Genomic DNA, 25,592 nt, shown 5'->3' on the forward strand with positions numbered 1-25,592 from the left:
AAATACAGTGCTTAGGTTACAGAAAAAAGTATTACAAGAACATACAGTTACAAATAAAATGCAGAACAGCGTCTTAAAATAAAAGCGTAAAACATCAACTAGAAATCCCTATACAGTACGATACCCAAATGTTATAGGTTTTCCCCCAGAGAGGTCACTGGTACAGAAGAGGAGCTCTCGCGTATTTGGTCCCAAATATACCTCTGTTGAGATCTGATTTTCATAATCTTTGCTCAGACTTTAAATATTCATTCTTCCCATGTAAACCACGTAAATCCACCCCTCTGTCGTAAATCAGCCGTGAGATTGACTGTTTTACGGCAGAGAAAAATCCTCCTTCCAAAGACGTTTGAATCTGTGCCTCAGGATATACATTCATAACTTCACTTCTATAATATTTGCATAGACCCGAGCTACATTAATAGATTCACGTGCGCATGGCGGACATAACGAGACTAAACATGACCATCTTAATCCTAAATGTAAGCGACAAATTAATATCTGTCCCTTATTACCTCTTAAACATAGAGCATGTGATGTCAGAACGTGCCCCTCAGTGACACAGTTACAGATTTGTAACTTATTATGCAGAGGAGATGACATTACAGGATAGTCTCATTTTTAATAAAGTAACTCATGTTGAATACTTTCTTAGACACGCTCCCCTGGCCATCCAAAACCCCTTCTAAAGAATGCTTTGAAATCCCTTAACTAGTGTCCTGTTTATGTTAGTGTCGGTAGAAAAATAATTTACTTGCATCTCAAGGTTCTTTAACAGTCGTACAACCAGGCCTGGGCAAGCAGGCCATAAAACATTTATTTGTATTTTTTAAATCAAACTGTACCCACGTGTCGCTTTTAGTGGGCTATCCATGACAACCCCCCCCCCCCCCCCCCACTTAAGTTTGAAATGAAGCACCCGCCCATGACAAGCCTGGACCTGTCACAACCCAATATATGGCATTTTTAAACCCAAGTTGTATTTTCTTAACCCCTGAAGCACCAAATGGATTAAAATACATATCTCATGACATATGGCATGTGCCCAATGCCCTTATACTGTCGGTCACTGCCGAGCGTCGCAAAGCTTCACCCTACAGGACATGTTTACAAAGGGGGTTACTGCAACTGCGACTTACCTTGAGAATTGCAGCATCTTGAAGGAGTTTTACTGTGTTATCCTTTAAGCCAGGCCTGCACAACTCCAGTCCTCGAGGGCCACAAACAGGCCAGGTTTTCAGTATATCCCTACTTCAGCACAGCTGGCTCAATTAATGGCTCAGTATGACTGAGCCACTAATTGATCCGGCTGTGCTTAAGTAGGAATATCCTAAAAACCTGGCCTGTTTGTGGCCCTCGAGGACTGGAGCTGTGCAGGCCTGCTTTAAGCAAAGAAGGGTGTGTAGCTGGGCTTTTCCTTTCTTGCATGCAGTAGCAAAGGAGGGAGAGGGAGTAGGGTGAATGATACCTTTTATTGGAGCAACAAGTAGTTATGTTACAAGCTGTGCAACCTCTCGGGGTCCTTCATCGGGTACGGCAGAAATACAGAAACACAATGTGATATACAGTGTGTGTGTAAGAGGGATATCTGGTTACAATGGATGTAGACAGGAAGTGGGAAATATGAGGAGGTAGTCTGGTGTGAACACAGGAGGACGAATACAGCAGCGGAGCAGGTGGACGCATGAGCGAAGCGGGCGGGACATGCAGTGGGCAGTCGGGCATAGGAGCAGGCGATCGGGTCATGTAGACCTTACTTGACGGGACGGCTGTCGGATGCAGGAGCTGACATTGCAGCGAACTTTCCCGGCAGCAAAGCGTAGCGGCCGCGGCGAAATATCCCAGATCGCACGTGTGTGTGTGTGTATATATGTGTATATGTGCAGCATATGTATATGCGAGTACGTTTGTACATTTGCACTATTCCCTGATAACATTCTTTAGATAGCCAGGCATAAAATAGTTAAAGTGGTTTTTATATAGATAGATATTTTTACACATACTGTGTGTACATGGTTTTGTCCCACACACTCCCACCCACACGTCCGCTTATTGTCTTGGCCACCTTTGCATTTCAGAAGAGAATAACCCTCTATAGTATGCGTCTGCTGTTAATTTTCACACCAGGCTACCTGTTTCTACCTCTCTTATTTCACACTTCCAGGTAGAGGTAAATGAGAATTTTATCAGGTAGTGTTAGGACCTGCTCACTGGTCATGCCTTGTCGTGGCTCACAGGCTTACAATGCTTTGGCCAAAGGGTTTAACTAAATGACCCTTTTTCAAGAGAATATATAAGTATTTCACTGTATTTTTGTCACATTGCATGTAGCATTTGGCTTTTCTGTCTTTTGTTTTGTACATCCATTGTCACCAGATATCCCTAGACAGATTGTAACATATCAACTACTTGTTGCTTTAATTATGCAGTCTTTTTGATTTTAGAGACTTAGGCATTGAGTAGTTTTCTGTATTTTCCTTTAGGGTTTTTTGTCCATGTACTTATATTATATTTGGGAGGTCTCACTGTCTGGTTCCATGTGTGTGTTATTTTAGAATTTATGTTAGATGTGTTATTGATTTGAATTACAATTATTTTGTATTATGGACACATCTTTTGTTGTATATTTATTTGATACTAGCTGATATACCCGGCGTTGCCCAGGCGTGGAAGGGCAGGGTGCATGGAGTGGAAGGGGGGGGCAAAGGGCAGGGAGGGGAGGGCAAAGGGCAGGGAGGGGGGGCAAAGGGCAGGGAAGGGGGGGCAAAGGGCAGGGAAGGGGGGGCAAAGGGCAGGAAGGGGGGGGCAAAGGGCAGGGAGGGGGGGGGCAAAGGGCAGGGAGGGGGGGGGCAAAGGGCAGGGAGGGGGGGCAAAGGGCAAGGAGGGGGGGGCAAAGGGCAGGGAGGGGGGGGCAAAGGGCAGGGAGGGGGGGGGGGCAAAGGGCAGAAAGGAAGGGGGCAAAGGGCAGGGAGGGGGGGCAAAGGGCAGGGAGGGGGGGGACTCAATCCCCCCCACACACACAATCCCCCCCCCCCACACACACACACTCAATCCCCCCCACCCCCCCACACACACACTCAAACACTCCCCCCCCCCCCCCCCCCCACCACCACCACCACCACCACCACCACCACCACCACCACCAACACACACACACACACTTAATCAGTCCACAATCTCACCTGGGGGGGCGACATGCTCCGATCCCCCAACCCACCATGCTGCTGAAAACGGGAAGCAGACAGGAAAAGAAGGAGGGGCTGTCTGTGTGCAGAGAGAAGCCCCCCCCCCTCTGCAGGCCCCGCCCCCTCTGCAAGACACAGACATAGAAGCAGCAGCACGGAGCGCCCGTGCACAGCTCTGGCCGCCCCCAGGTTTCCCTGCAAGCTGCTCGCGCCCCCCCCTAGAGAGAGTGTGTGTGTGTGTGTGTGTGTTTTGGCCCGTCACTCCGCCTCAGGCCAATGAGAGGTGTGCGGGGGCGGGCGGGCGGCCCAAGGGACCAATCAGATTTCCCCTAGGGACACCGGACATCCAGACAGGCATACAGTGCTTTCACTAATATAGTATAAGATATCTGAGTGCTTTCCAAGGGGTTTCTTTTGTGTTTTCATATTCCTTATTCCCCATAGCACCGCCAGCTCTGTAATCATTTTGTAGAGATTATCTGGTTTAGGATATCATATATTTTCAGCGGAGTAGATTAAGGTATCTTTTTATTTTTTTGTGTGTGTGTGAGAGATTCTGGGAAATTACATGCAAATGAGTACATTTACCAGAATCCCTTGCTGCAGTGGGAGCACTGTATGCTAGGTGATAATGGTTGAAAGGCAGGGATGCAGACCTGTCTAAGACATGTGAATGTGCTCACAAGTGATATTTGTGTGTGTGTTCCTAGCTATCCTAGCTATCCTATCTATCCTATCTATCCTATCTATCCTATCTATCCTAGCTATCCTAGCTATCCTAGCTATCCTATCTAGCTATCCTATCAACTTAGCTACTTAGCTAATCACTTGTCAGTGTACTGCTGATCTACAAATGTGTAGTAAAATAAAATAAGCGCTTACTAAAACACAATTTGAACATTCAACTTCACAGGACAAGCTGTACGGCAGGGGTGGCCTGCTGCAGTCCTCAGGGGCATCCAGGTCAGGTTTTCAGAATATCCCTGCTTCAACGATTTAGCCACCTGTGCTGAAGCAGGGATATCCTGAAACCTGACCTGGTGGTGGCGCTTGAGGACTGGAGTAGGCCACTTCTGCTGTAGGGTCAACAACGTTCATGTCTGATTTACACTCGAACGAACGTCTCTCCCTCCATTTTAAGAAACGCTTATTGATTTACATGGGCCTTGTGACAACTTTTTTTCTTAAAGCTGCAGGTCAAGCTGCTGTTTTAAAATAAATATGTTTCCATTCAATATGTGCATCGATACAATCTGCACACTGGTAAGTAATTAGCTAAGTTGCTGATCTATCCGTTCTCCTGTGAACGATCGGCGAAGATTCGTCTTGGGGTTCATAAAATCTCTGTCCGTGCAGCAGAAGAAGGCCCAAGATGCAAAGTTCTGGGAAGAACATCATGTGACCAGGCAGTCACTAGGTACAATTAGTGCCCTGCTAGAGAGGGCAGGGCTTAAAAAAGGGGTGTGTGCCAGAGCCTGTTTCAGAAGAGTACGGGGGTGTGACTTTGTAGATGGTTGCTATCGAAACAAAAATGCTTATTACATTAGAATACATTAAAAATTTCTTTAAAAATGTGTTATTTAAAAAATAAAATGCTACAAGTATTATCTCATAGTACAGAATTGATTTATTTAAAAAAAAAACACATGTAGGATATTGCTTGGTCTGCAGCTTTAAGCTGTAAAATTGTTGACTTGCTACATGTAATGTGCTTGCATAATAATACCCACTATAACTAGTGGCTATTTGGCAGATAAGGATTCAGAAGATGCATAAAGGGCTTATCTTCGTTCTTGCACTCTGCCTGCAGGGTATTCAAATCATTGAAAACTTTAGGAGTGAATGTTTTTTTTCTTTCTTCCAATATTTGTAGTTGATTCAACATAAAATGTTTTTATGATTCAACCCAAACTATTACTTTCCCTAATAATTTAGGGTTTGTGCTAATATGCTATATACATGTAAAACTAGATTTCACTTGTTCAGGAGGCCATTTATCCTGTGCAGTAACTGTAATAACAGCAGCGAAATGACTACCGTAATGCTGGATTACAATTGTTTGAGACCTAGAAATACATGCACCTTGAATGCTTTGGTTATGTAAAGCTGAGCCACCTGTGCTGAAGCAGGGATAGTCTGAAAACCTGACCTGTTGGTAGCTCTTGAGGATTGGAGTTGCCCAACCCTAAACTTGGGGATTCTCTGTCAAATAAACTACTAGTTCCACATAGATGATCCTAAATAAGGTTTTGCATAAAGTACATTTAATTAACACTGATTACCTACACAATTAATTGCGGATTTCTTTTACAACTGTAATATGTTTCTAAGCGGGACAGGAGCTTTCTGTCTCCTGCTCAAACTGTGAGCAAATTGAGATAACAAGCAAATTTGAACAAATGACAGAAAATTGACCTGTCCTGCAGCGTAATTTCAATGTGTTTTGTGCAGCCAGCCTGCACATCTAGGCGCGCCTAATCCCAAGATAGCAATATTATCGTGCAGAGCAAATCATGTCCCTCGCACTGTTCCCATCACTGGAGGTTTAAAAACCTCTCTATATCGGCAACTCGAGCAAACCTATTACAAGAGGACAGGAAATCGATCCGCGTGGCGTTCAGAGCACTGGCTGTAGGCCATCCTGCCATTACAACCGAGACAATATTGAACTATGCTACTTGATGGGCTTAAATGCAGAAATGGCACAGTACTCTGGTCATCATCAGATTGGGGTGTTGTGCAGCATACATAGAGAAGAGAAGGCTTTGCTAGTGCAGGGACCCGGCAACATTACTTTGTAACATATTATTGGTAAAGTTACTGCTCACTGGGAAAGAATATTACAGCAGCAGTTCAAGCAATATCGTGTGTGTGTGTGTGTGTGTGTGTGTGTGTGTGTTTTTAAAAATCAGTTTTGTACTGTGAGAAAATACTTGTAGCATTTAAAAAAATAAAACAATGTAAAGACATTTTTAATGTAACAAGCATTTTTGTTCCTATAGCAACCATTTATAAAGTCACATTCCCTTCTGAAACGCCATCACCTTTTTGAGCCCTGCCCTCTGTAGCAGTGAACCAATTCAATCTAGTGCCTGCCTGGTCACATGATCTTCCTCACAGAAGTTTGGCTGCCAGTGCAGCAGAAGATTATCCAAGATGCATTTACTGAATCCCCAGCCGAATTTCAGCCATCGATTACAGGAGAACGGATTGATCAGCAACTTGGCTAATCACTTGTCAGTGTGCAGATTGTATTGATGCACATATTGAATGGAACTTTTTTTTTTTTTTTTTTTTTAAGAGAACAATTTGAACTGCAGCTTTAAATGAATCTCTAACCGTGTTTTTCAACAGGGGTTCCATGGGCATTCCTAAAGTGTTCCCTGCAATTTTCAGGTGTTTTGACAATTGTGCCAATGCAGAAGAATTTACAATGTATCTGATCACAGACGCGCTATTAGAGAGGGTTGGGGTTCCTTACAATGCATCTGATCACAGACGCGCTATTAGAGAGGGTTGGGGTTCCTTACAATGCATCTGATCTCAGACGCGCTATTAGAGAGGGTTGGGGTTCCTTACAATGCATCTGATCACAGACGCGCTATTAGAGAGGGTTGGGGTTCCTTACAATGCATCTGATCTCAGACGCGCTATTAGAGAGGGTTGGGGTTCCTTACAATGCATCTGATCACAGATGCACTATTAGAGAGGGTTGGGGTTCTGCAGAATTTCACAATATTATAGGGTTCCATAACAACAAAAGCATGAAAACCACTGCTGTAACACAGCGGTGCGCAAACTGGGGGGCGCCCCCCCCCAGGGGGGCAGGAGATTCTTTGGGTTGGGGGGGGCACGGGTGGTTGTAGAGGCCCCGCGCTCTTCCCCAAGGCATTTAATTTAATGCCAGGGGATCGCGTGAGGCCCCTGCAACACTCCACTTACCTTGTTTCAGCCGGTTGTGTGACTCGTCGCCATGGCAACGCGGGCGCCATGTGACGTCAAATGACGTCACATGACCCCACAGCATCATTTGATGCGGATGTAAGCTAGGGGGATGGGGGGGTGCCTTAGCGGGGCAAACTAGACAGGGGAAAAGTTTGCGCTCCCCTACTCTAACACATGCAGTATTAGTTGTATATTCATTGTGATTTGTTGTAGTGGTTTTGGTCCTAAATTTCACAGCTATTAATAATTTGTCAGGTGGGTACAGCAATACATTGGCAGCAAAGGGTTTAAACATGAACTGTGAGACAACACTTAAAAAAAGGTTTGTTATGTTCATTTCATCGCAGCTCTGATGCCCGTGCAGGGGTTAATGGGGTTGGGGATGGATAGAATGTTAGTTAGAAACCTCATCTAAATGCGAACACGAAGAATTAAAATGATCAATTGTGCATAGAAGTACACTTTATTTGTGACATTTCAACATGTACCCTTTTTGTATTCATGCTGTGTTTCAGTTTTATTATGTCTGGTTCGGGAATTTACCGTGGTAACCATAATTGTTATACATTCTTGTTTACCTGCAACTTGATGACCCTGTTGTGGAGGATTCCTAATAGAACTAATAAAGGCTCTTTGAGGCACAAAAACACGTCCATTTGCAAAACGGCGCTCTGCGCGGCTTATTAAGGGGCAGGATAATTGATAAAAGGATGTTTATGTCTGACAGATGGCTTAAATTGTCAATGCTGTTATTCACATAAGTTCAAGCACCCTTTTCTGTGGATGTCTAAAAGGATTGTATAAAACAAAATTGGGTTCGTAGGTTTGTTAATTGTGCACTTAGAGAATAAGTTGTTTTTCCTCCTCCATTCATTTTGCGAGAAAGCAATATATTTCTATATATATTGCTCTGATGTCTATTTGAAAATGTGCTTTTAATTTTTTGTTCAAATAGCTGCATACTTTCTTCTTGTACATAGTGCTGAATTGTTGTTATATTTGCTGTGTTCTCACTTGACAAATGGATGTGTCCCATTGGCTTCCTAATCACTGGTCCTAGGGGATTGTTTGTTTGAGTGGTCATGTTGCCAATCGGGGCATTATCAGAGAAACTCACTGAAGTGAATGTCTGCCACAATTCCCCCGATCGGCACTATTGCAGTTTTAGTAATAACCCCCCTTAATCAGAAGCCAAAGTGTTGTATCTGGACTATGATCCTCTACTGGAAAATGCAGTCTGACCAAGGCTTTCAGAACACATTAAATCCACTATCTTTTTATAATGGGCAATAAGATATACCAGCACACTGAATATATTGAGGAAAAGTTTACTTGCTGGGTTCAGCATTGGTAGGTACTTCTACAAAGTGAACTGAATCCATATGCGAGGCGTCTACAGGTGCCCATCCACATATTGTTGTGTGCAATTTGCTTCTTAAAGCGGCAATCCTACTTCAATTATTTATTTTTAAATCCTAAACATGGGGTCCTCTGAAACAAAACTGCCCTATTCTTAGCTCCTGGGAACCTTAGTTCCCACAACATGTATATGCCAATGGTTCTGTTAATTTTCAGGGAAATGTAAATGGACATCTTTTTTTGGTTTTACCGCTACATAAAAAGGTCAAATATCCAGTGACCACCGGGGATCCCCAGAGCTCAGAATGGCGCGGTTCATGCGGGGGTTATCTGGGTTTAAATTAATCGGCAGGATTGCTGCTTTAAAGGTGGTGTCCCTTCTAGGACCAAAGTGACCAAATGGCAGCGAGACATTTTTAGGTAGACATAGGAGACCTTTTAAGTTCCTCAAAGGCAATAATTTCATAAGAAGCCTAAACAGCCAAATGTTTGCTTTGAGTATGATTATGACCTGTTAATGTTATTTCCAATATGTTTATTTTTTTGTGTGCAAACTAACAAGGGTTGCATGTTTAAAGATACAATCCCACGTAGTCGGCTAGTTTAAACTCATATGGCCCACTGAATGGGGGAGTGTTTGTCAACCCACCCTGTCCTTATCAGAGAACCACTAAAGATAACGGGAGGGGCGACTCCGGCTGTACAAGCGCTTGCTGATCACACAGTGACATCACTCACAAGGGAGCAGCCAGAGGAAATAAAACCCCTCCCAGGTGTAACTTAAACAAATAAAAATAAATGCCCAAAATACATTTGGGTAAAAAAGGTATCAATTACCCAAATGAAACCCCTTAAACGTGTCACTGGAGTTAGTTCAATGTGGTCCTAAGAGGGATTGCCCCTTGAAGTGGTACATTTAATAATAATAATAATAATAGCATGTTTTTGTATAGCGCTGCTAGTTATACATAGCACTTTACAGAGACATTTTGCAGGCTGAGGTCCCTGCCCCGTGGAGCTTACAATCTATGTTTTTGGTGCCTGAGGCACAGGGAGATAAAGTGACTTGCCCAAGGTCACAAGGAGCCGACACCAGGAATTGAACCAGGTTCCCCTGCTTCACACTTGGTGCCAGTCAGTGTCTTTACTCACTGAGCCACTCCCTCTCCCATTTGATTGATATTATTATTAAAATAGTTCAATGAGATTTCAAATAAACACATTTAACCTAGTACCTGACTTGTATAAATATTATGTGTATTAGCCAAGGAACTACTACTTGAACTTTTTGAACAGATTTAAATTGGTAAGAAACGTTTTTATCTAATGTTTCATAGTTGTTATTCACCGAGACACGTTCGTGGTTGTGCTAATCCATTTTAATTTCTAGTATAAATTTGCCTCCGTTCCACTATTGAGTGGACCGCTTTCAAATTGATTATATTTTATATTGAAAGGCTTTTAACCTTCAACCAAAAGCTAGCCAATATAAACTTGAATGATTCCGTTAAAAAGGCATGTTGTTTCTTTCTTTTCTCCTGTGCACAGTATTCATTCAGAGAGGAGTTGTCGTTCTGTTTGGAACGCTATAAAAGATTGCGGTAAATATCAGATATAACTCCATAAGTGCCGTTCTGGTCTGCGCTGTGCTTAATGTGCACTGGCGGATGCGAGATCATGTTGGACGCGCACATTGTCACTAGTATACACCTCCCTATTCTCAATTGTACTTCAATTATTTTAATGATGGGTTGATTTAGATCAGTGTTTCTCCCTGTGCATCGATCCCATGCCAAGGGGGTTGCGGCCCAAGGGGCAAACCCTTTGACAGCTGCTTAGCAGACGCATCCCGCGCTGTCCATGTCTCTGGACAGCGTGGGACGCACACTGCGCAGCTGACATGTTTTAGGTGTGTGGTACATGTGAGGGGGCGCGGGGGTGCCTGAGATTTTTAAAACCCTGCAGGGGCGGCACTACTGTACGTTATGTTTCCACTTACCTTTCCTTATAGATTGCAAGCTCCTTGGTGCAGTGTCCTCGTTACCTACTGTAATAATGTATGTGTATGTGTATTATATATATAATATAAAATATTAAATAATATAATATATAATATAAAATAATAATAATAATACTATGAAGCTGAAAATACCTGGTTGGAATTAAAAAAGAGCAATTAGTGCTTCGTCTTTTTAATGTTTTTTTTTTTTTAAACTATTTACATAGGATTGAAGAAGGGGGTCTCTGGAAATGAACCACATTAATTTAAGTTCCAGGGACCTCCTGCTTCTAGAGATATTTACTTCCGTAGGGGGTGCTCGGCTAGCAGGGTTCCCATAAAGGCTGTTTTTCAAAGCTCCTGGGGGCCAATAGAAAGCCGTAACATCAGGTTAGGCCCGTAATATAGTGTGTGCCGCCGTGCGTGCGCGCCTGTGCACGTGCCGCACACTGTGTGTGTGTGTGTGTGCGTGCGTGCGTGCGTGCGTGCGTGCGCGCGTGTGTGTGTTAAATACGTTTATAATAAATAAATACGTTGGTAAATAAATTATTAACATTGTACATACACACATACATACATTTCGGTGGCGGTAGTGGCGCAAATCTTTATTTTCCCCATCTTCTCCCCTGTCGGCCGGCTCCACGCTTACTACCGCAGCAAGCGCGCCCTCTATAGAACAGCCCTTATGCTCCCTATTGGCCCGTGTGACGTGGGAGCTTTTAAACTTTGCTGAGATACCGGCACCCCCTTCGGAGGTCTGTATCTCTGGAAGCAGGGGGTCCCCGGAGCTGAAATGAATGGGGTTCAGCTCCAGAAACCCCCTGCTTCAATCCTGTGTTAAAAGAAACTAATAAAAAAAAATCATGAATTTTAATTCCTGTGTTTGCAACCAGGCATTTTGAGCTTCATAAGATTAATGTCTCCTACCACTAAAATTACTTAGATTGTAAGCTCTTCGGGGCAGGGACTCCTTTTCCTTATGTTACTTTTATGTCTCAAACGCATATTCCCGTTATGTTATTGTCACGTGTATTACTACTGTGAAGCGCTATGTACATAAATGGCGCTATATAAATAAAGACACACACACACACGCACGCACGCACGCACGCGCACATACACACATACACACACATATACACACACACACACACACACACACACACACACACACACACACACACACACACACACACACACACACACACACACACACACACACACACATACACACATACACACATACACACATACACACACACACACACACACACACATACACACACGAATGTGTCGATCTCATGAGCCTCTGAGTTTGGAAGCTGGTTGCACAGATCAAGCTAAAGAAGAAAAGTGAAAGTGTGAGATATGTTACAGCCTCTAGGTGGCAGCGTTTCTTTATATTCGTTGCGCTCCCATCATGATGCACTTTGCTCCAGTTTTTTTCATGGCTGCATTGGTTTGATGAATGGTCAAATAGTTTTTCTAGATCTGATTAGAATGACCATCTTTATCAAATGCTGTCTCCGCCAGCTGACCTATTTAGTATGGCGAGTTGCAAGAAATAACCATGCCGCCTGGTTTATTATACATATATTTTGTACGTGGTCACCAGGAAGCCTTTGATCCTCCCACTACAGCTAATATCCATTAAAGGATCAAAGTGTTGGTTAGTTACACGTAACATTGTAACATTTTCATACATGGTTATATGATACCACACTGGTATGCATACGGCTGCACTGCATACAGTAAGTCCTCGTTTTACGACGCTTTGCGACGAATGGCTTATCAGACACTGCCCAATGCATCCCTATGGGCGGTTTTACGACGCCAAAATGGCTAATCCGACGCTTTGCAAAGTTGCAACATTATGTCAATCAGAAGGCTGCCGTCAGGGAAATCATCCAGATCAGTCTGTGTGAGGGTTTAGTGGTGTATTTAGGCCCTTAAACATGTCTAACAGTTTTATTATACAGTTCTGGATTCCCATAAATAGAATCCTTACATCATAATTTATGTGTGTGCTGCATATCTTATTGCCTGCGTAAAATATTTGGTGTATTTTACTGTTAAAAATGCCTTCAGGAACGGAACGTTTCAGTTAAACAGTGTTCCTAAGGGAAAATGTGATTCGCTTTACGACGCTTTGCTATCCGACGCCATTTTGAGTAACGCATTGTGTCGGATAACCGAGAACAGCCTGTACTGAATATACAGAGTAATGCAATAAAAGCCAGCTATGTGCCCCACAAAACAAATGCGATATACTATTCCAGGGGTGGCCAACTACATTCCTAAAGGATTATCAACCGGCCAGGTTTTCAGGATATTCCTGCTTCAGCACACCGGCAGAGCCACTGATTGGTAATCCTTGAGGACTGAAGTCGGCCACCCCTGAAATAGAGAGAGAAATTGCTTGCTTAATAGTTTCATTTTTCTTTTGCAGGTTCTGGTAAAACTCCGGCCCTCGGAGGAGGATTTCACACCAATTTGGGGAAGGAGTCTCGAGCACAAACTCTACAAAATGGTACTTCCAACTTGATTTCTTGCCCTTTCTTCTCTATTGGGCTGGCACACCTCTTCTCCATTACACCCTGGAAGCAGCAACTCTGAACATTTATGTCTTGCGTTTACAACGGTATCGCTATATCACCAAATATCCTCTGCATGCTTCCAACAGTTAGAATAATATTGTTTTTTTTATTCAGTAAAGATTTCGTGTAGGTACATACATACTGTATGATAAACCCAACAAACCTTCTATACCTAAAGGGGCCGTCTTTGCTAGGACCAAAGGGACCTAATTGTAGTAACCTGTTCAGTGCGCCACACCTGGGTGATGCCTGTAATTATTTTTAAATATGTTTTTAAAGTTAGACCTGGTAGTGGTTTAATTTCCTCTGGCTGCTCCCTTTTCTGTGTGACGTCCCTGTGTGCTTAGCAAGTGCTTATACAGCCAGAGTCCCCACCTCCCCACCCTTTTATTGGTTTTTTGATAAGGACAGGCCGGAATAAGGGGAACAAAAACACTCGAGTGACAAAGCGACTGACAAACACCTCCCCCATTCAGTGGCCTCAAAGAAATTCAACTTGTAATTCATTTCCAAAACAAAAGCACAAAAGAAAAGCAAATGTGTGGTGCTCAAAAAAAGCCTATAATATGGTACCCGAAGGAAACCACAATAACAGTTCAAAATACTTGATTGAAGAATCCTGCAATATGAACTCCCTGATTGAAGGACAAGGGATATTAACCCATGACATGTAGAACAATCACTACTCCATTATAATCCGACTAGTGGACTAGGGTCCCCACAAGCACTGTAGTAAGGGACCTCAGAATAAAGTGACCCAACATAATATATCGGAATGGAGAATAAGCAGGTGATAAAAATTACTCACTCTGAGTAGAATTTGTCCTCAAGATTGTTCAGTCTTCATCCACAACAGGGGGTGTGCTTCCGTTTTTTCTGAGATGCTGACAAGAGAAACAGGAAAAAGCAGGCACCAATAACACAGGAAAAAATGAATTAAGGATATCCAAGGGAGCGTGTGCCCATTAAAAGGTGTATTTAATGGAATCCACAAAAATAACAGCAGCATTACGGGGTACAGGGCCCCCCACCAACGCGTTTCGAGCGCAAGCTCTTTTTCAGGGTGACTAAACAGTACTCACCTAACCGTTTTTATAACCCCTAGAAGCGCGCCATTAGCCACCAGCCGTCCACTTCCTGAGACTCTCAGAAGCGACGTCGACGTGATGATGTCAGCGCGCGACGTGGGGAATACAAAAAATGCAAACTTTATTAACAAAAATGACAAAACAACAAATCTAATGCTAAAGAATCAGATAAGAGTACCTGGTATGTCCTCTAAGAACGAAAAAACGTTAAAATAAAGAACAGAATACAATTAAAAAGAAATATCATAAAGGAAACTATGAATATTCCTACTAAAAGAAAAAGAGAACATATCAAACAAATGGATAGACTTAATGATGATAATGATATAAGTGCATATTCATACACAAAGTATAAATTAGAGCTGTTAAGTAAATGCACATAAAAAAAGTCCCAATCCATTTGAAAACTGAAAAAGTAGTATAATGTGCTGTAATATATTAGGAAGTGACTAAACTATGGTCAACATTTAAACAATTTGAACATTAAATCCTAAACAATTATAATGTTAAACCCAATTGGGTAACACTAAAATTATAATATGATATAATATCAAAATAATAGACCATAATGAGGGATAACCACCTATGCTAAAGCTATAATAATGCTAATGGTCTTAATAAATCCATAAACAAGATAGCTGTAACATCATTGTTTTAAATGAAAAAATGAATGAAAATGCAGGCAATGTGCAAGAAATGAGGAAGCTTCCTATAGATTTTAAAAGCAGCCAGACCTTCTTAGGCCAGGTCCATAGGGCCATCGCCCGTGCGGAGTTTTTTGGCCATGGTACGCGTGCCGTCCGTGGGCGTGTCTAGCGGCGTGCCAGTGACGTCACAGAGCTGGTTCGCCCTCATTGGGCGAACCGCTCATGTGACCTGTCTGTCGCGCTGAGAAATCAGTTTAACGGAGTTCTCGCTCAACGCGCAGCGCCTCCATGCCCTCACGCTGCATGGACGCGAACACTGCCTTAAGGCAGTCAGCACGGTCTGCAGTACCATGGTCCCAGCCTTAATGGTTAGATTTATTTCGAGAAGCCAGTAAGACTGTTGCATTTTAGTTTTATGGCCGATTAGGTAGTATCACACCTTCTTTAAGCTCATCATAATAGTTCGGGCTAAGGCTGCGCTTCTAGTGTTGTTGACGCAACGTTGCGTCAAAACAAATGCATTGCCACAGTTGCGTGCGCCTATAGTAAGCGCGACGCGGCGGTTTGGTCGCGATCGTTGGAAGTCATCTCAATTTGATTTTTCCAGCGACCGCAGCCTGACGTCGCCGGCACCATAAGCGCAGCCTAAGGCTGACATGCTTGGAGCATTTTGTAGGCCAGGGTTGGCCAACTCCAGTCCTCAAGAAAGAGCCACCTGTGCTGAAGCAGGGAAATCCTGAAAACCTGACCTGCTGGTGCCCTTGAGGACTGGAGTTGCCCACCCCTGGTGTAGACTCGGCAAAATTCTTTCCCCAGCAGCTAGTATCTGAATAGTTGTACTTGTTCATTGCTAATTGGGTGTGACACTGGGGGGCGGTGAGGGAGGAAATAGCGTTTTTAACCAACAGTCTCGCTCTTCACAAATGCTGTAAAACCGTGTCTGATATAAGTATTGGGTACAATCTTTCTGCTCTCCATGTGCTATATAGGTTGCTGTAAAAAAAAAACATTACATTAATATACTATAAATGTAACTCCTCGGTCCCGTAGTTAAGGAAACGCTTTTAGAATTCACACATCCAGTACTGGTGGAGGAATGAGGTAGCCTTTTTTTATTTCTATTTTAGCAAGAAGACAGAAAAAACAAGCCCTAGTGAAATATGTAAAAGGACATCGATTGTATATGGGAACAAATGTCAGTATAGGGATTTTAGATTCCTGGGTTTAAATGCAAAGAAGGGTGGGGGGCCGTGTTGTTCTTTTCTTCCATATAGTAACGAACGAGGGAGAGGAGGGGGTATGATACCTTTTAATTGGACCAACAAGTAGTTGATATGTTACAAGCTTTCCAACCTCTCGGGGTCAGGGTTACCCGATAAAGGACTCTGAGAGGTTCGAAAGCTTGTAACATCAACTACTAGTGTGTCCAATAAAAGGTATCATACCCCCTACTCCCTCTTCCTTTGTTAACATGGCATTAAATATACACTATTCTAAATAACTGAATAAATAGGTTTTCAGAAAAGAAAAAAAGGATTTGTTAATAATCTTTGTGAACTTGGAGAATCGGCGAGGGAGGAGATGACTTTAGCAGAATGTTGGCCAAAATTCTTGGAAAAAGAGCGAGTATACACGTGCTTATGTAAGACAAAAATCCCCTCATATTCCAGATACCCGGTAGGTGGAATCTGCACAAGTAACTGTAACCCTAAAGGAATGTTCTTTGTCCTCTGCTAGATTTCTTTTTTTGCTTGGCAAACCCCGGATAGTTACTTGTGGAATGTTTGAGATTTATCCAGTTGTTGTGGCTTAAAAATAGATTGTTTTAAAATTAGATTATTTTATTCACAGTGCTAGCGGTTGCCCTGGTATTCTCGTACAAATAGACCTCCCTTTTGGGATCTCTTCATAGCCGATTTTACATTTTTAGCTCAAATTAGAGCTGATTGCATATTTTAGGCCTCAACCCCCCCCCCCCCCCTTCCCCCTGGAAGACAGTATTACATGCATGCTTTGGCTTCTATGTCAACAATGTAATTTGAAGTACTTGGTAAATGCATAGAAAACAGTATTTAGACTTGTGTTCCTTGTATTCATTTTTAAAAGCTTTGTAGTACTTTTTGTAATGTTTTATGTAAGTTTATAGGTTTTGTTATGTATCTAAATAAAATTCTGCTGCCCTGAGATCCTTAAGGTTCTGCTTCAATACTTGAGGTCCTCTTAAAAAGAAATGTATTTTTTCGTTAGTAAGGTGGTAGCATCTGCTCTGTATTTTATTTTTATTATTCCCTTGTATGCGAGTTTCACATTTACACATTCATTCCATGTATCAAATTAGAGTCAAAAGCGCCTCCAAATAGATCGAAGCAAAGTAGTAATTACCTATAATTGCTTTATGAGCAATTGCAAGATATTATTAAAGAAGGCAGTGGAGTCCCAAGATACACCAGTTTCCATGACCGATTTGCTTGCCTCACCTGCCTGAGGGACTGTAAGGTTTCTTACTATGAGGTCTGTGCTATGATGTTCTCATGAGCACCAGAATAGTTTCCAATTGCCACAGTCTTAATGTGGCCAGTTGACGTCTACCAGGAAGTCAAAGGCCTTCTGAAGAGGAGAACAAGCTAGTATAGTATAGTGTCCTGGAGCTTTCCTCTTGTGCCATTGTGGTACAGAATTAACATATTCCTCAACAATACAGATCCAAAAACAAATGGTTATTTTTCAGTGACAGTTCTCATTAATCCCTTGATGAACAGTATGGCAACTATTTAATGTGAGAAAAATTGCATCTCAACAGAACCTTCCATAGCAAAAATGAAATGAGCACACACACACACACACACACACACACACACACACACACACACACACACACACACACACACACACACACACACACACATACACACATACACACATACATACACACATACACACATACACACACACACACACACACACACACACACACACACCTCCAGCTCCATAGCGTGATTCTGTGTGCAGATTTCTTAAAAAAGAGAGAGTAAGTCACCAGGACCTGCACTCACATGATGGTTAAAAAACATTAATTTGAGAGAAACTGTGATCGAACGTCACCAGCTGGAGGTCGGGTCTGATGGATATTCACAGGCGATGACATGCCACATCCATCTTGGAGAGCCTCAAGATGTACTCATCTATGGTATCCGAGGTCCGCAGCAGGGCTCCTCAATCCCCCCGGTGCTAGCGGTGATCTCCTCGCCTCACCGGCATCGCAAGTACACCACAGCTAGTCACGGGGATAGATGCACCTCTCAGCTCTCATTCCGTTCCTCCTCGCTAGGCGTCTCCACATCCCGACGCGTTTCGTCACATGTGTGAGAGTCAGTTTCTCTCGAATTTATTTTTAACCCATCATATGAGTGCAGGTCCTGCTCTCTCCTCTCTCTCATCTGCATATAGTATCACGATATGGAGCTGGCGCTTCTTTTACCTTTGCAGGTACAGTATCCTTGCGATCTGGCTAGATCACTTAGAAGCCACAAAATAAGAACTGTTCTCTGGAACTGGACTTCATTCCATCTTTTACACTGGTACTAATTTGAGCACTTTATTATATTGTTGCACATTGATTTATTGGAGACTGCATTATTGCAATATATCAATTTCACTTTCAACACACAACACACACACACACACATTTTAGACATACAGTATATATATATTAGACATATTAACACCCCTTTATCACTAGCACCCTGGGTTAGCGCTACTTATTCACACTTTTTTTGTGGATATCTATATCTATATGTTTGTGTAATAGTTATGCCTTTTTACAGTTGTCTTTTTATTTTCGTGTTCAGCGGTTAACTTTATAGATCTTGTTTGCCACAAAGAATTGAGGCATTCCATCTGTTCCAGGGAGAGGTAGATCTTTCAGACAAGTTCAATGTTTGACGTGTTATGGGAAGAATAGCTTGACAGGCAGGCCAATCCCCTCAGAGGTCGTCTGCCAGAGGTGGCATATAGTTTGTCACATTCTCCAAGAACACTTTAACCTTTGACACATGTCCTTGGGGCAAGACTTCCGGACAAGTTACTGATTGAATCTAGGCTACCTTATTAAGTCTAATACAAGCTTTGCTCTACTGATCCAGTTTTACGGCCGTCTTTTTCCTTACTAAATATAAATCTCTTATTGCTACATTTACAAATACTGTGTTTTTGTGGTAGTTTAAAATTGAGTGGATGTGTGCTACATAGTCCCACCTTTTTCTTAGCATTGTGCTGTCTTTGCTGTCATATTTGAAAAGCTAAGTTGATTGAATTGACACTTATCTTGATTATTGTAGGCTTGATTCTATTCTTGCAAGCCATGCTATTAATAACAGGTGACTTTTTTCTCCTTTGACCGATGGGTATGTTTATATACTGTAGACAAGTGATTCTCCTGTAACATTGTATTTACCTTGCACCCTAATCCAAAGACTGTGTGATATGCTGGGATAGTACATCAATTGGGGTTGTTTACTTTAAATAAAAGCCTCTCCCTGTAGAGTGTGTGTGTGTGTGTGTGTGTGTATATCTATATCTATATCTCTTAACACAAAACATGTTGGGAATAGGGATAGCAAAAGTGATCATGTAATGCAGCAGTCCAAGCTGGCGTGTTTTATTTAATTTTTACATTTGATTTCCCCCGCCCCTTTAATATGTGCATCAATACAATCCACACAATAAGTAATTTGCTAAGTTGCCGATCTATCCGTTCTCCTGTGATCGGTCGGCGAAGATTCGGCTCGGGGTTCACTAAATGGCTGTCAGTGCGGCAGGAGTGGACCAAGGATGCAAAGTTCTGTGGGGAAGATCATGTGACCAGGCAGTCACTAGATAAAATTGGTGCACTGCTAGAGAGAGGACAGGGATCAAAAAGGGGTGTGCCAGAGCCTGTTTCAGAAGAGGAAAGGGATGTGACTTTGTAAATGGTTGCCATAGAAACAAAAAATGCTTGTTACATTATAATACATAAAAAATGTAATTTAGTTATTTAAAAAAAAAGTATGCTAAAAGTATTTTCTCATAGTACAGAATTTATTTATTAAAAACTGAGCCACTGATTGAACCACCTGTGCTGAAGCAAGGATATCCATAAAAGCTGGCCTGTTGGTGGCCCTTGAGGACTGATCTAGGTTGTATCGTGCATGTACTAATATTTTCTTTTTGTTTTTCAGGGAAACGCCAAATTCATAATTTGGGAGTCCAGTTACAGCTCAACAAGCATTGCCTGGACACGGCTTTTAATTTTTTCAAGATGGCCGTGAGCAAGCACCTTACCCGTGGTCGAAAGATGACCCATGTCATTGCCGCCTGTCTCTACTTGGTTTGTAGGACAGAAGGAACTCCCCGTATCCTTTCAGATAACATTCCCCTTTGTAATCGGCTTTTCTTGTTCGTTTTGTTGTTTTCCAAAGGAAGCTTTTGAGTGTGCTAAAAATATGTTTTAGGTATGGGTCAGTGTTTTTCAACCAGGGCTTACTAGGAACCATGGGGTTCCCCGGGCATCCCTAGAGGGTTCCCTGCAATTTTCCGGTCATTTGAAAATTGTATAAAATACAGAAGAATTAACAATGCATCTGATCTCTGATGCGCTATTAGAGAGGGTTGTGGTTACTTACCATGCATCTAATCTCAGACGCACTATTAGGCCTCGGGCATGGTCAGCGCTTATGCGCTGACCCGTGCTGAGGCGTGCTGCTGCTCGGCAGTGAGCCCCTGCAGCCGCAATCAGAGCGCAAGCGTGCGGAAGCATAAGTCTTAGCAAAATTTTAAATTCAAGTGCTCAAGGGAGCGCAGGGCCGGTCACGTGAGCGATTCGCCCAATGACGGCGAACCAGCTCCGTGATGTCACAGGCCCTCCCCCCAGCCCCCCTGAGACGCCCCCGGACGGCGCGCGGACCAAGGCCAGGGAAAGCACCCGTTTTCCCTCCGCCTCCACGCGTGGCTGCAGTCCTATGGACGCAGCCTTAGAGAGGGTTGGGGTTCCCTTACAATATATCTGATCTCAGACGCGCTATTAGAGAAGGTTGGGGGTTCCTCAGAATTTCACATAGGGTTTCTTAACCCCAAAAAGGTTGGAAACTACTGGTTTATTTTGCTACTGGTTGAGCTGCAAAACCCTGAGCCAGCTGTCGGAAGATACCAGACGATGTGTCTAGTAACAACACCTGTGGATTCTCACTTTGTGTTTTTCCAGCTTTGAGCTTGAATAGGCTTCGCTTGAGACTGGCTGTTTGAGAGGTGTAGGAGGTAGCTATTTTAATATTTGTGCATTAACACTGCTTCCAACCCTTTTTCATTTGCACATTCTAACCAAGTGAATTATCCCAAAGGCACCGACAGGGAAACCAAAGCCTCAGCCGACACATGGCACTGGATACTGTGAGCACCATTGGTGTGGAGGCTTTAGGCTGGATGGCTTTAATTCCCTGATTGGCAGGTAGCCTGATTCAGTCTGCCAACAGAATGTCGCAGCAGCCCTTTCTGCAGTTAGATCCGTCTCTAGTGCTTGCTTAATTCACACACATCTTACTAGTTGCATTTAACTACCGTATTTCCTTGATTCTAAGATGCCATAGAGTGTAAGACGCACCATTGATTTAATTGCAGCTTTTCAGGAAAAAAAGAAACCGCTATATTAAGTGTACAGGCAGTCCTCTGTTATCCGACACAATGTGTTGCTCAAAATGCCGTCGGATAGCGACGCGTCCGTTCCTGAAGGCGTTTTTAACACTAAAATACACCAAATATTTTACGCAGGCAATAAGATATGCAGCACACACATAAATTATGATGTAAAGATTATATTTATTGAATCCAGAACTGTATAATAAAACTGTTAGACATGTTTAAGGGCCTAAATACACCACTAAACCTGCACACAGACTGATCTGGATGATTTCCCTGACGGCAGCCTTCTGATTGACATAATGTTGCAACTTTGTAAAGCGTTGGATAAGCCATTTTGGCGTCGTAAAACCGCCCATAGGGATGCATTGGGCAGTGTCTGATAAGCCATTCGTCATAAAACGAGGACTTACTGTACAGAAAAAATTACAATGATAACTTAAATGAAGGCAAAAAAAAAATATGAAGGCACCTTCAGCCTGTCATAGGGCAACAGCAACCTCCTGCTCTTACTACGGGCGCGTTAGGGTTGGCAGCATCACGTTCCAGGAACGTCATTCCACAACGTACGAGATCACATGATCCTCCGTTGTCTCGCATTAGCGGTCATATTGGTACAGGAACCATTCAGTTACAAATACCATTTTTCAATGTTTGCCAGCACGTACAAAGCTGGTATTCCAGATTGGGGAGCAGGAGAAGGGATATGTATTCACCTCTTATTGGAAGAAGGAAACTTATCAGGGGCAATATAACATTTTTCCATAAACTTCAGTTCAAATGGCCAAACAACATCACAACTTACTCCTCTTCCTAGCGGCTGGCAAGTTTCTTTTGACATTGATTGTAAGACACATCCCGATTTCAGATACGTTAAAATGTGAAAAAAGAAGGTGTCTCTTAGAATCGAGGCAATACGGTATTTATCGCTGGAGATGGAACATTGCCTCACAGGCTTTTTGTGGTGAACAATATGAATTGCAGCTTCGTGTTTCCTTGCTAAATGCTGTAGGCTGGTAATATAGTGGTCACTTGGATAAATGTGTACTTAACTATTCAAAGACCAACCATAGCCATGTTGGTCCCGCAATGTTTGCATCTGTGAGAGCATTTTAAAGGTTTACAGGCATACCCCGGTTTAAGGACACTCACTTTAAGTACACTCACGAGTAAGGACATATCGCCCAATAGGCAAACAGCAGCTCGCGCATGCGCCTGCCAGCACGTCCTGAACAGCAATACCGGCTCCCTACCTGTACCGAAGCTGTGCGTGAGCGGGGAGACTATAGAGCCTGTTACACATGCGTTATTTACATCAGTTATGCACGTATATGAAGTTTGCAGTACAGTACATGCATCGATAAGTGGGGAAAAGGTAGTGCTTCACTTTAAGTACATTTTCGCTTTACATACATGCTCTGGAACCATTGAGTACGTTAATGCGGGGTGTGCCTGTATATATGGATAGCAGAGTATGATTAATCAGTTGAAAAGTGCAGCGAGAAATGAGCACTGGTAATACTAAATAATAATAACTTTATTTCATATAGCCATCACTGCCCAGATGAGCTTACAATCTACGTTGTTGGTGCCAGAGGCAGATCAGTAGTGTTTGATTAAAATAAAATAACTGCTGAAATAGTTCATATTACCAGCGTTACATGTTTGGAACTTTATAACGGACCAATACAATATGAATGTATTTTTGTGATACAAGTCTGGTATACAGCCAGTTAGGAGAATTGCAATTTGAATATATGCAACAGTGCAGAGGTGTTTTACCGGTTTACATTTCTCACTTCTTCCTTCATAGTATTAATAAAAGCCATTTCCATGCAATTGTGAAGAAACAGGTTTTGCTATTGAAATTAGAATGCAACTCCTTTGCGATTCCTTTTCACAGTTGAGCTTTTCTAAGACTCCAGGGAAATAACCATCATTACTTAATGAAAGGAAAGCAAAACAAAGAAGAAAAATTGGGAAATGTAAATGAAATGAATGTCTGTTACTGATTCAGTTCATTATTGTGTCATCTTTATTTTGCACCCTGAAGAGTGTTAGCATTCCGTTTTTTCCCCCCAAGGTAAATTACTTCCTTTTCCGCAGTTTACTTAAACCAAAAGGTTGGGGTAATCTTGTAGGATGTATTGTGCAACAGAATGGACAGTGTCTACTGTACTCCAATTCATGATTAGACTTTTTATTTTCTTTAGTTGGATCCTCTGTCACTAAAATCTTTAGCAATTGAATGAAAGTTTCTGAGAAATATATTTTTCCCTGCTAAAATCTCATGGATTCCTGTGTGTGGCTTGGTTGCGTTAGACAATCAAAAATGAAGGAAGAGTCCAGGTTAACTGATGTTTTCAGACTGTGCTTTCTCAAGGTTGCAGGCACCCTACATCACCTAATACCCCTAGAATAGGAGCGGCCAAATGCAGCCTACACTATTTGAAGTGGCTAATGTATGTTTGAACAAAACAGCTGGATATTTGAGATAACCATGCAATACATTTTAAAAATTCATGTGTAGAATGCCGAGCATCAAACTGTACAAAGCTGACAAGCCATATAAACATTGCGTGTTCAGAAACAATCCGTAAATAAATTCAATGTGGCATAATTACTTTATGTAGAAGATACTGTCAGCCATGCAAGACTATTAAATAGAAGTATAATATTAACAGTGATTTTGTGTTTCATAAAAAAAAATACTGGATGATATATACCCAACCTTAAATTTAGAAGCTCTTGTATTCTGTGCAATTCCCAACAGTTGAATATATTTTGTGAATGTGCGTTGCTGTTTGTACGCAATTATATAAACAGCTTGGCGGATTTATGAGAAATAGCGGGCTAACCATAAATCTGTAAAAGATAGCTTAAAATGTACAGCCTAAAAATACTGGGTGTTAAATTTGACAAAATAATGCTCTGAATTTTTGGTAAAAGCACTCCTACTTTGTACCAAGATTTGGGTTTATGGTGTTTTACCTTCAGTTCTATCCCTCATAAAAACAGGGACTGCTGATTTAATTTCTTTGACTGTAATTTTGGGGCAAGTGAACCAGCAAAAGGATATCAGTTTACACTGTAGACTCTACAGAGTTCAGAAGTTGGGGTTTCATTGACGTTTGTAAGTAGCCACTGTCAATATGCGAAAATAACGCACTGATATATTGTAAATATATTTGCTGATTTTTGTGTGGTAATACAGACAATGTGTTCTTGCTAACATGAGGCAGATTTTCTGTCTGAAATGTCTCACCCAGGCCTGGCTTCATCAAGTCGAGATGTAGGGGTGTGATACCTTGCATTGGCAGTGATTCACTGCCACTGATTCACGGCCACAGTGTCATACTACCCATGCAGCACTTAAATAGAAACAGTAACGCATTAGTGCTTTCGTCCTTGTCCCTGTAGTGTTTTGTTTGCGTTATAACATTTCGGACAGTGCTGCCTCCTTATTACAGACATTTCAGTTTTCTCCCTTTGTCTTTTAATTGGCCTGCGGCCACGAAATATGCATTCATTTCCTGGCCTCTAGGTCTCAGGAAATGTACTTGGTGCTAAGAGGACGTACGTCTGTAAGACGAATGTGAAGATAAGCTGTTTAAATGCTACGTTTATGCCAGCCAAAGCAGACGTTCCCACTCTTATCAGGGGGTAAATGTTTGTACACTTCTTGTGTTGTTGCGCGTCATAGAATAATAAAACCTGCGAGTTCGGTGATAAGCAGGATAGTGAAACATAACGAAGGTCACTCCGCCATACATGCTCTCATTAAGCAGACACATCTGGAAGTTCCAGTGATAACCTAGATCAGGAGTGGCCAACTCCAGTCCTAAAGAGCCACCAACGGGTTAGGCTTTGAAGCATATTCCTGCTTCAGCACAGCTGGCTCAATCATTCCACCTGTGCTGAAGCAGGGATATCCTTTAAAGCCTAACTTGGTGGCCCTTGAGGACTGGAGTTGGCCATCCCTATCCTAGATTACAGATGTGCCATTTCTACCCATTTAACAGGCATTTCCTTTGATACTTGGTTTAAAATGTAATTGATCTACTACATGTATGGAAGATGACGATTTCTCTTCCGTACTCTTT

The 25,592-nt window shown here is 42.3% G+C and overlaps 1 protein-coding gene across 1 annotated transcript in view; it reads left to right on the plus strand.

Moving 5' to 3' along the window:
• BRF1 (BRF1 general transcription factor IIIB subunit) overlaps positions 1-25,592 on the plus strand; it is a 150,549-nt gene that overhangs the window by 8,842 nt on the left and 116,115 nt on the right. Inside the window, exons 2-3 of the mRNA XM_075614901.1 lie at positions 12,938-13,018; positions 20,037-20,210. Of these exons, the coding sequence (XP_075471016.1) occupies positions 12,938-13,018; positions 20,037-20,210 (255 nt within the window). The remainder of the gene's footprint in view (positions 1-12,937; positions 13,019-20,036; positions 20,211-25,592) is intronic.

Source organism: Ascaphus truei, chromosome 9, assembly GCF_040206685.1.
Source record: "Ascaphus truei isolate aAscTru1 chromosome 9, aAscTru1.hap1, whole genome shotgun sequence".
Taxonomy (NCBI): Eukaryota; Metazoa; Chordata; class Amphibia; order Anura; family Ascaphidae; genus Ascaphus; species Ascaphus truei.